Genomic DNA, 11,627 nt, shown 5'->3' with positions numbered 1-11,627 from the left:
TCAGAAACAACTTAAAAATCTAATGACTTAATAACAAAAAAAACCTCAGAGGAAGAGGTGCTAAAGCTAGGTAGCAACCAGCTGAAGGAAAAACACAGGGAGAGCATAGAAAACCAACCAACACTGAACACAGGACGCCTCAAATAAACAGGGAGCAAGCTAAATCAAGTGCAGACAGCTGTGCACTCCTCCACAGAGATCAGGAGAGGGCGGAGATCAGGTGGGAGGAGCCACAGTCAGCCTGGACAGAGGAAGAGAAAAAAGATGAACCACAAACAAAAAGAGAAACATATCTGAAACATAACAATGGAAGCTGAGAGATCAGTTAGAATGACTTAAAAATAACAGGATAAAGTAACTAAGGGCCAAAGAGAGTAAAACAGGCAATAAAACATACTTACTAAAGCCACACCTCCACCCCGATCCGCCCAGTCAAAGGGGATGATATCCCACACCAACGTTGATTCTCTCAATGTGTCTGTGAGTATCACCACAAAATGAACTACAAATCCCATCATACTGTGCTGCGACTGCCTTGCCAAACGCCAGTGTTGCCAGGGTAGGTGAACTCGCCAGAATCTGCATCAATGTGTAATGCTTAGAACATAAAATGTTGAAGAACTTTGAGGATGGAAAAACTGTGGGGATTATTTTCAGGTTTTGTAGTTAAATGATCCAAAACAGCAGTGATTTTATGCTTTTTATTCTGTTTATTGTACTGCTGAACCACAAGGTTGACAAAAAAGTTAAAAATGAGAAACATCATCTCTTTCCTTCTAAATCTTCATGTTCTTAGCAGTTTTGTTGATTCTGATCTCCTGCTCTAAATAAAGGTGTGAATTATGGTGATTTAATACAAATAATATCAGTTTTCATACATCAAGTAAAATACATACATATAGCAACAAACATTATATTAAAAAGTAAGAACAAACTAATAGTGTGTGTGTGTGTATTTGATGGAAAGCAAAATATTTTTGGTATATTTATAAGTTTATTTATTTATTTTTTATAAAATGACAAAAAAGTAAAGAAATTTGATTTTTTTTTGTCTTTTAGCATTTACTTTATTTCTAACTTTTATAATTTTGTATATTTTGTGGAAAGTAAAATATTGGAAGTTATTTAAGGTTTAAGTTTATTTATTATAGAATATTATTCCTCTCTGTTTTTACTCATATTTATGTTAAAAAAAAGCATTTTAAAAGTTTTAAAGTTTTGACAATTGTCCAATAAATGTTTATCCTGTTCGTCCCGTGACCTACTGTGTGTTTTAGATTTTGTCCCCCTGTGTGATTGAGTTTGACACTCCTGCTTTAGAGGATCCTCTCAAACCATGTGGATCCATAGTGAAAAAAAAACTGAGCTCCTCTTTTCATTATTAATTAAAGCTGACTGGAGCCAGCCCAGTTCACCAGCTGACCACTAGAAGGCTTCCTCAGTAACTCCACCTTGACTGAAATGGAGGCGTGGTCTTCTGATTGACCACCAGGTGACCGTCACATTCAGCCTTGCAGCAGTAAAAGAGCTGAGCACACCGCTCTACTGCTGACAGCGCCCTTCCTCACCTCTTCATGTCTATAAACGTTAGTAAAAAACTCTGAACCTCGGCTTCGTGTCAGAAAGACTGACGCTTCACAAATGAAATACATCTGCAAATTAGACAGTAATGAGAGCAGCACACCTTGATCGGCCTCTAGCATCATCCTGAGATTATTGCTGAGTGATAATGTCCTAATTAAAAGGATTTCCTGATTCCTGTTCTGAGCGGCGAGATCGGCTTGACGTGGCGCTCTCTGGCGCAGCGTGCTCGTGCTCAGAGGAGCCCTCAGCTGTGGCAGAGGTCCTGCTTCAGCAGCAGCTCCAGGAGACGCTGCATTTTTCCTGAGATGGTTCAAGGATCAGGCCTTCCTCGTCAAGTGCTGCTGGGATACGTGCGGCTGTTTCTGTCCCTGCCAGCTCACAAACAAGCTGTGACCAGAGCGGAAGGCGGGAAAAGACGCTGGCGCCCGGAGGTCACGCAGCTGCCCTTTGGTGCTGACGCTCAGCATGGCGGTCGGTGTGTAACGCATGTTGTGTTTGACTGCAGGAGAACGACTACCTCCAGGAGTGCCTTGAAGCCCTGCAGCAGGAGTTCATGATTTTCAACCGAGAAAAGTAAGAAGACACGACAGCAGCAGCTGGAAGCCTCACTGTTCCACATCCTCATGTCCATCACATCTTCTGGGTTTGGTTGCTCTCAGACGGCGTGAAAGCATCAGGCTCTGCCTTTGTCCAACACCACACCGCCGCCCAGTCTATTGTAGGGCGCTGAATGTCATGAACCATGAAGGCTATAAATCATTCTGTGTTGGGGGGCTCAGCGCTGCACTCCGCCTCATTCATTATTGAGCAGGTCCTGCCACTGCAGCGTAACTGATATCCTTCTCTTTGGAAAGGCTCATTATATCCTACAGCTGTAACGAAGGACTCTGATGAAGGAGCAGGAGGTCCATCAGCTGTTCTGGTTCAAGCAGAGGAAATGCTGAGTCATCACAGGCTGGTTGCTGAACGTGTGTTTCTGCGTCTGTTTGAGGTTGAAACGGCGCCAGGAGGAGGGTCACTTAGAGGCTGGGGGCGATGACGCCAGTGGAGACGGCGACGCCGAGGCAGAGGCTGCAGGCACAGACGAGGACGCTGCGGAACCTGAAGCGGAACCTGAAGCAGAACCTGAAGCAGAACCAGAGCCCGGTCTTGAGCCGGAGTCCTCTTCCAAACTGAGCATGTGCGGCTCCATGTGCTCGTCCCCCGGCAGCTGCTAGCACCGCGCCCCCTCCCCGCCCCGCGGGCCCTCAGACAGTCGCTGCGGGGTGGGGGCCTCCCAGCAGGCGGGGCGAGTCCTTCCTTCTTCTGTAGCATCTCTCTGGTTAGGCATGAATGAACGCAGCTTGCTGACACCCCCCCCCAACATGAAGCTATAACCTCTATGCAATGCAAACCCTCCCCATGAAAGATAAGGTTGGGGGGGGGGGGGTTCACGATGACATCCTGAGCAACACTCAGACTCTTCCCCTCCCTCTTCTGCCTCTGTCATGTGACTTGCGCCCTCATTCTGGTTAGACGTGGCCCCCCTTTCTCGTGGACCCCCTCCCTGCCTGCAGCTTCCTGAGACTCATTTCCCGGCTGGTTTCATGTGGTGAACCTGTTTGAAGTCGTGCCTGATAATCAGTATTTGTCGTAGCCGTTGACGGGTCCGGATGTGGGTCTGGTAGTGCTGTCGGTGTTCATGACGTCCTCCGCCCCCGCTCTCCTCGGGGACAGAGTCTGGAACGATCTCAGAGCTTTGGCCGCCAAAAGCTGCGTCTCCGTTCCTTAGAAATCGATTTAAAGCTGCTTGAAAAGCCTTTGTCCCGTTAAGAGCTTGTTTAGGACCCCGCCCTCATAGAGCTCAGTTTGGGGCTGTATTTACACCTGTAGCTCTGTTGGTTCCTCCAACTATATAGCTGAGCTAGCATTATTATATTGGCATAATTAACCCTTTAACACCTGAGGCGTCACCGGTGACGCTTAAACACAAAATCTTTAAAGGGTAACCAAACCTTAAATCAACTTTTTTGACCTGTTTCAACTGAGCTTTAGAAGTGCTGGTTGATGCCAAATGTTTGACAACTTAAAATAAACTTGTTTAATTCCTAGAAATATTGTCAAAACCGGTCTGTGTGCTCCCCCTACAGGTTGAAACCAGGTTTTACAGTTGAATTTCCTGATTGGTCAGCTGGTGTAACGCCTGGTTCACACGATGCAGAAGCGCTGTGAAGCGACGCCGCTTCCATTCAGCGCCCTTGTTGACCTATGGTGTGGTTCACACCAGACGTGGAACGCCACGGTCCTCCGCGGAAGGCTCACACCGTGCAGTACAACGTTTCACCGTCTGCTCTATTTTGTGCGCGAGCTGCAAGCGATCCGCGTCAATTCTGACAAGAAGTTACATCAGAAACAGGAGAAAATCTGGTTTATTTTCAAAATATAACCAATTTTTCACAATAAAACGCAGCAATCGACAAATGCGATCATGTTTTTGTATCTAAACAGACTGTAGAGATGGAAATAAACATACAATCACAATAAACACACACAGACCAACGTAGTGGGCCGACTCCGCAGCGGGGCGTGGGGCTGGGTTTGGGTGTAAAAACAAAAGAGAGGTAGAGAGCAGTTCTTCTGAGCAGAAACATGGGGTCATAATTTTAGATTATTATTTACCCATGATGGCAAAAACAAATAAAAAGCTCTAGCAGAGGCTCCTGTCGACCGTTGTGGAAAAATATGCGTCTGATGTGAAGTGCAGGAGAGAGCGGACGCGGCGTTTTGTGGCGCTTCCACGTCCAGTGTGAACCTAGGGTAAGTCCCTTAAGTTGGACGTCATCATGCTCTGCAGCACCAGTATTAAAGCCCCGCCCCTCTTTGATTCTGTAACGGTCAATCGTTAGCTTTAGCATGGCTCATAGTTGTGTTGCCTTCTGTTGTCAAAAATCTTCTAGCTAACATAACTTTCCACATGACTTGGAAGTAGGTAAAACAGGCTGAGTGCAATTGGAATTTGTCCAGAAAACTTTATCCTGGTAATGATTTAATGAACATTTCACTTAGGATTGTTTGTTTAAAATGTTAGTCTTTATTAGCTATGATGTTAGCAGCGTTTTACCACTCTCAGACACCCTCAGCTGTGCCGGCAGTAGGGCATTGCAAAAGCAGCATCTCTACCATTGATATATGTTACTGGATTGGCCTAATCGCTGCTGTAGATAGAGACGTGCACACTGACACACGCGATAACTAAGCTTTGAGTCGCGTCAACAAAACGTAGCTGTTTCAATGTAAAACATGCAGGCATCAACCGCACAAATCATGCTATCTTCCTCATTTCTTAACCGATTTCCACAAAACATGGCTCAAATTAAAGCTTAGGAAATGATTGATGTTGTGCTATATTTACCTTTTTATTATCCCTAAAAACTAAGCTTTAAATGGTGCAAGAACGGCGCCTTCTAGTGTTACAGCTACATAAAGCTAATCTAACTGTCAATCATAGATCCAAGCCACACCTCTGCCACTCACCCCGCCTTCACTAGCACCACCCCCTTTTTGGCATTTTTCAGATCTGGACTGAGAATGGAGTCCAACTGCCCTGTTTGGTTACCCTTTAAAATACTGATACTTTTCAACCAGTCTACTGGAATTATTGTGGTAAAGGTTGAAAAGATCAAAGAACATAATTACTGGAGCTTCGGTGTTAAAGGGAAGGTGGTGCCATTAATCTCGGTCTTAAACCCAGGGAAAATGTAGCAGAATGCCACCTTAAGACCCTAACGAAGTGTAAATAGACCACGTAGGTAGAGTCGCCACAGTTTTATGTGGGACACCGTACTCCTTCACTCTGCTCTTTTTCCAAGTGTGCAGGCACAACTTGTAGGCAAAATATGCCAAAGCTTTTCTACCATTTGCATAACCATTTCTAAAGACGTTGTGAGTGTGAATGAGCATGTGTGTGTGTGTGTTTCTGTGCAACGTGAAGATGTGCTCATTTCTACAATCATAATGTGTCATTGGGACTAAAGTGGACCTCCAAGATGTTGTGGAACTTCCCTGTTTTGCTGTCCAGCAGGAAGATTGATGCCACTCTGAGTCCAGGAGGACGCAGGTGGATTTTTTTCTGCCAAATCCTAAAGTACTAAATTCACAAAGTTCTTTCCTACAGACAAGATACTGCTGCACAATTAGGCAAAAATATATTATTTCTTGAGAATTTTGGGGGAACTCTGGGATATCTTTGATCCAGACACTGCGTTATTCCTCATTAACGCCAACATTTACATCGAAGGCTCTGCCCAAAAGCTCAAAGAAGGGTCTACAGTCTTGGCAGGTCGCCATGGAGCAGTCTGCCCCACAGAGCACAATAGGTGCTGTTCAAGTGTTCTGTTGCTTATTGTGTAACTCTCAATCAACGATTTTACAGGTATCTCTTCAAAATGGGCTTCACCTGGTTCAGGGGTCTGCAACCTTTTCCAGTAAAAGCCATTCAGACCTGTTTGGTGCCGATCAAAACCTAAAAGGAGCCGCAAAACCTTTTTTATTCATCCTTTTAGGAAAAATTGACTCTACTTTGCATCATTACACTGTTGTTTTTCATAATAAATATTAATTATATTTATTTTTGGCTTGAATATTTCATAAACTGGCATTTTCTCAAAGTGAATTGTCATTTTTTACTTTCTTTCAAAATAAAAGACTTCCTGTCCCAAACAGGGAAATGCCAGTGAAGCCATTGTATTTCTATAAAGACATGTTAAACAACCCAAGACAAATATGACATTTCAATTTAAAAAAATAACCATTTAGTCGCAAATCTGGAAAAAATTTAGCACGATTAATCGCTTTTTTTTGTTCTAGTTACAGTATTTGCTAGCCACTTATTATCTGCAAGTAATCATATTATAAAATTTTACATTTAGAACGTTTATTTTTAACCTCTTGGGTCTAAAACTAAGTTTTTCTCTATATTTGAATTTTCTGAATGTTCAATTTGAAAGACTACCTGCCGCATATTTGGTATAATTTTAACCAGCACAACCTCTACTATGTGACTCTACCTTTATTTTGTCCTTTTTCCATGTTTTATTCACACACTAGACATTAAAACACTAAATTATCACTAAAATAAATTAATTTATAAATATTAAAAATAAATTAAATGTAGCAACCCTTACTGTTAAAAATTGCTATCATTTTATTTGTCTTCAACCAAAGAGCTCCTGTGGAGGGGTAAACGAGGCGCTCCGGAGCCTCAGGTTGCACACCCCTGACCTGGTTGAACAGGACTGGAGCCTGGGCCGCTGTAATTCATCGAGTCACCACTAGGGGCTCCGGCATGTCAGAACAGGATGACCTGAGAGTCTGGTTTCAGGACTTTTCTTTCTAACGTTGGAGTTAATGTTGGACCGATGGGGGCGTGGTCAACAACTGATCTGTGTCCTCACTCCTCAATCGTCTGTTTTCCAACAAATGCCAGGGTAGTTTTACTCTCTTTATGCCCCGCAGTCTACAGCTCAGTGACATCATTTCCTGCCAAGACGGCGACTGCTGTGTTCCTAAAGATTGTGGCTTTGCAACAGAAAATGACATGCAGTGTATCTGCTGTACCAGAGTATTTGCTGAGCATGGACACTGACCTCCACAGAATCGTCTGCCACAAACCCGTACGGACGCTTCAAAAGGAGAGCCTCCAGCTGGGTCGGTACCTCTTCATCATGCTGGAAAAGATTTCGTGTCCTTTCCTTTAGCTCTGGCTCCAAAGCGTGTCCAAAGCAGAGTTGTAAGTTAGCGTTTTCACAGGGATGTCAGCACACACTGCACGTTAACGCCTCTGACACCAGAACCGGCCTTTCCTGCTGACAGAGAGGATCCGATTCCCCTCACATTCTGCAGAGCTTTCACTCTTCCTGCTGTGCTGACAGCCACCTGGCAGCTCGTGATGTTGCTGCTCACCTGTAACACACACTGAGCAGGTAGATGTCCTGCTGACTCAGCAGTTTTGCAGCATATCCCTCTGCCTCCTTTTTCTGTTTGTTGTGCACAAGAGTGGGATGAATCTTTTCTCAGAGGAACAGCAAATGGGCAGAATCCCAGAACCTGTAGCTGGGTCCGCACACCTCACACCAGATGTACAGGCTGTCGTGAAGGTTATGAAGCTCGCCAAACCTTTTCATGTGTCTGTTTTTCTGCATGGACCGTATCAGTAACAGCCTGGAGCTCGAGCCTTCTTCTGACGTGTGCATGCACGAGTTTGAGTTCTACCTCCAGAACCGGCCGGGCCTGCAGGACGGTTCTGGACGGGGAGTGTTGTACAGACCATATAATCCCAGTGTTCCATGGACAGCATGATCATTTAAGATGTAACAGTCCCTCTTGGCATCCCGTAGGCTGTCTTAACACTCTGTTAAAGGCCTCAGACCCGTGATGAGGTCCAGAGGTGCATTCTTTCTGTGCAGCAAAAGGGAAAATACTGGGACATCAGGGAAGCCCCGCCCCCATTAGAGAGAGTTCTCTGCCTTATCTGTCATTCCTGTCACTCTACATAGGCATGAAGTGTAGATGTAACTAAACATCTTTGATTTTAGAGTGTAAAATAGGTGATTTTTACTCGTTCTTTCAGCTTTAGTTTCTGAACCTTCTGTTCAGGTGTTTCCTTCTGGACAGTGCTGCCCCCCCCCAGTGCGCTTTTAGTGTTGATGTTCTGAATGCCGGTAGGTGTTGAAGGTAAACGGCAGCCTTCTGCTGCAGGTGGAAGCTGAACTCTACGTCCCTCCTCCTGCTCCTCCGTTTGCCTCCTGTCATCTTGTGCTGCAGATTCTTACAGGGAGTCAGTAAAACACCTTGTTTCCAGCTGAAACCACTCATCATGTGTTCCTCAACATGCTGCTTGAATCGCTTTGATAAAGAAATAAATCTCCTTCCAGAACCTCTCCTGCCTGAGACTCATTTTTGTACCTGAGTTTTCTCTTGGAAACAACAGCAGGGAAGACTCTGCTCAAAAAAACTCATTTTATTGACAAGCTTTCTTTGGAAGCACACACTCAGATTTGCCCCTGCTTCATTCATCAGGACCGGCCCCTCTGCTCTGGGTCCTGCAGGATGTCCACCGCTGTCTGTCCTGGTTTGTCCAGCAGGGGGCTCCACTGTGTGTCATGGATGGCATCCAGAAGAGCAGCCAGCTCGGCCTCCAGGTTCTCCACTGTGCCCTCCATCCTCTGCAGGAGACATGATTCACATGTGAATTATTCAGTCCTGAGTTGTAGTATGAATAATGAACTTTTCACTCATCAATTATACAGTCATATGAATGAACCAGAAGGCCAAAACTGTTGGGGAGGGTGACGTTCCTCTGAGTCTGGGAGCATTTTGTATCTAATTCAGGGCTGAAGGTTTTGTGGTTTCATGGAGGTTAGCTCTGACAGATGTTGAAGATCTGTCAGAGTTTTCTCTTTTACACAACCTGCTCTCCCAGGCCCTTTGAGTGGAGTCCCTTCAGAAACCCTGTGACATTTGGACTACACCTCCAGGGGGACAAAAACACTTCCATATTCATCCAATCTGTTCGACAAAAAACAGGAAACACCCTCATCCCTCCCCAGCTGCTAGTTCTCTCAACAAGATTTGGATCAAATAAAATCTACAAATAAAATCTGAAAAATAAATGTGAAAACTGAGAAGAAAAGCAATACTGGGAGTGATTGGTTGTGTTTTTGTGGGATTCAAGTCAAAAGAAAAAAAATCAATACATTTAAGTAAATGAATCTAAACATTAACTGCTAAAATATTCTAACTACATAATTATTATTTTCTTCTTCCATTTCTTTATAATATTGAAGAGGCTTGAAGAAATCAACCTAAAATGGTTGTGATTCAGAAATGTCTCAAGTCTGCTTTTCTTTGGTGCAAAAATCAGCTTTTGAAATTCCTTTCAAAGGTTTGAACCAAACGACAACAGAACTTAAACAGGAATTCAAACTGGAATGATTGGAGGAAGAACTCTGTTCTCTATATTTCTTTACTTCAAAATATATTAGCATTTGGCAACATTGACTCAACAGCTTCAAAACCTAAACTTCAAGCTGCATGCTCTCCTGCTTTTGGTTTCTCCACAGAGCACTCTTCCTTCAGTACAACAGCGCCCCTGCAGGTGGAGTCAGGATTTGCATGTTGGGTCAGTCCAGGGGTCTTCAACCTTTAACAGTAAAAGAGCCATCTGGACTCGTTTTCTACTGATCAAAACCTAGAAGGAGATGCATAATCGTATTTTAGTCATCCATCCATTTTCCTGACCGCTTTGTCCCTTTCGAGGTCGCGGGGGTGCCGGAGCCTAACCCGGCTACTGATGGGCGAAGGCGGGGTTCACCCTGGAGTCACCAATGAACCTATGAAGCATGTTTTTGGACAGTGGGAGGAAGCCGGAGTCCCCGGTGAAAACCCACACATGCACGGGGAGAACATGCAAACTCCACACAGAAAGGTCCCAGCCGGGATTTGAACCGGGGCCTTCTCGCTGTGAGGCAAGAGCGCTAACCACTGCACCACCCTCTTATTTTAGTCTTTAAAAAATTTGGATTTGCATTAATGACCTTCTTTTGATTGAAATATTAAATATGAATGATGTCTACTTTTTTGGCACAAACAAAAGCAGAAATATTAAAAGATTTCAGCATCTCTCAAAATGGGATTTTTTTTATTTGTATTTTATGGACCTCTTTTCAAAATCAAAGACGCTCTGTGTCAAACAGGATCATCTCAGTGCAGCTCTGAACAGCTAGTAACCAATGTTGTTCAGCATAAGATAATATGTGCTTTTAACTCATAAAAGATCAAACTTTTTACCAAAGTTATGCTTTGCATATAAAATCTGTTCATTCTGGAGGTAGAGTTGATCAAACAAGACGTCTTCAGGTCAACAGGATGTAAAAACCTACATAGTTTATCATCTATGTGAACCTCAGACATTAATTTATACATTTAACTAATCTAAATTAAATAAATGCTAATTAAGTAATCCTTACTTTATTTTCCTTTTTTTGTTCTTTTCTCCTCTTTGTCCTCAGCAGTCTTACTCTGCTGGGTTTTGTTATTTTAGTTTGGATCTTGGTAGTCTTAGTTTTCAGGCTTTATTTATTTGTTTTCTTTAGGTAGTTTTGGTTAGACAGACATTATCAGGAGCTGCTGACTCTGATGGTCGACATGTCTGGATCAGCAGTCTCCATGACTTATTTTATGTTTGGTCAAGGAGCCTCCATGGAGAGATAAAAGAGACACATGTGGATCTGGAGCTGCAGCTTGAAGACCTCTGGTCTAGTCGGTTGAAATAATTCTGCAGCAGAAACCTTTAGATTCACTCTGCTGGCAGATTTTTCTTGCCTTTTGTTTGTCCATGTTTTCCTCAGTGATTTCGTCCTACGACGATCCTTCCCAACAATCAGAGAACCCAAAAGTCCTAAAGTGGAACCAGTGATCCTGCAGTGAGGGGTCTTCTGCTACACTAAGATCTTTATTAGATGGTTTAGCAAACAAAAGGAAACATCTGAAGTTTCTTAGGACAATTCCACAACTGTGATGACTGTGTTACTCTGAAGACACAACTACTTCATTATGATTTAAAGTCTGGAAGCTTTAGCTCTGTGAATATGACCAGTGTGTTACCATGTAAATTTGCAAAGCCTTAATGAAGGGAAATTGAAAAGTTGAACCTTCTCCACTGCATCCATGCGGCTGTGAAGATCCGTGTGTTCTTGACAGACACTTGAACGCACCGCTCGAGGTCGCAGGTCAGACTCCGAACCTGAAACAAGAAGATGATCACAACAGCTTTAGACAATCCAGAGAACGACAGGGGACACAAAGATGTACCCTACGAAGAAATACACATATGTACACCCACCCCCACATGCATGTACACGTTAACACACACACTGCAAACATCAGGACAGCCCCATCATTGGTTTCTCCCACACGCGGTGACAGATTTGGGTCAGTCTACATTCCCATGAAAGAATCCTCTTGACAAACAGCTGTTGGGGTGTTGGTGATGTTTTGGGGGAGGC

At 43.8% G+C, this 11,627-nt stretch overlaps 2 protein-coding genes across 3 annotated transcripts in view; one reads left to right on the top strand and one right to left on the bottom strand.

Moving 5' to 3' along the window:
* The window catches only part of LOC112161680 (serine/threonine-protein kinase 32C), an 89,601-nt gene extending 81,104 nt beyond the window's left edge, over positions 1 to 8,497 (top strand). For both annotated transcript variants that reach the window (XM_024297020.2, XM_024297019.2), the window contains 2 exons: positions 2,090 to 2,157; positions 2,576 to 8,497. In XM_024297020.2, the coding sequence (XP_024152788.2) occupies positions 2,090 to 2,157; positions 2,576 to 2,801 (294 nt within the window). In that variant the 3' untranslated portion in view covers positions 2,802 to 8,497. The remainder of the gene's footprint in view (positions 1 to 2,089; positions 2,158 to 2,575) is intronic.
* Positions 8,498 to 8,561: 64 nt separating this feature from the next.
* Positions 8,562 to 11,627, bottom strand: part of LOC112161967 (placenta-specific protein 9) — a 7,752-nt gene continuing 4,686 nt past the window's right edge. The window contains exons 2-3 of the mRNA XM_024297539.2: positions 11,274 to 11,365; positions 8,562 to 8,786 (exon numbers count right to left, since the gene is read on the bottom strand). Of these exons, the coding sequence (XP_024153307.1) occupies positions 8,637 to 8,786; positions 11,274 to 11,365 (242 nt within the window). The 3' untranslated portion in view covers positions 8,562 to 8,636. The remainder of the gene's footprint in view (positions 8,787 to 11,273; positions 11,366 to 11,627) is intronic.

The sequence above is a fragment of the Oryzias melastigma genome, linkage group LG15 (genome assembly GCF_002922805.2).
Source record: "Oryzias melastigma strain HK-1 linkage group LG15, ASM292280v2, whole genome shotgun sequence".
NCBI lineage: Eukaryota > Metazoa > Chordata > Actinopteri > Beloniformes > Adrianichthyidae > Oryzias > Oryzias melastigma.
This window is presented reverse-complemented; position numbering and strand designations above follow the sequence as displayed.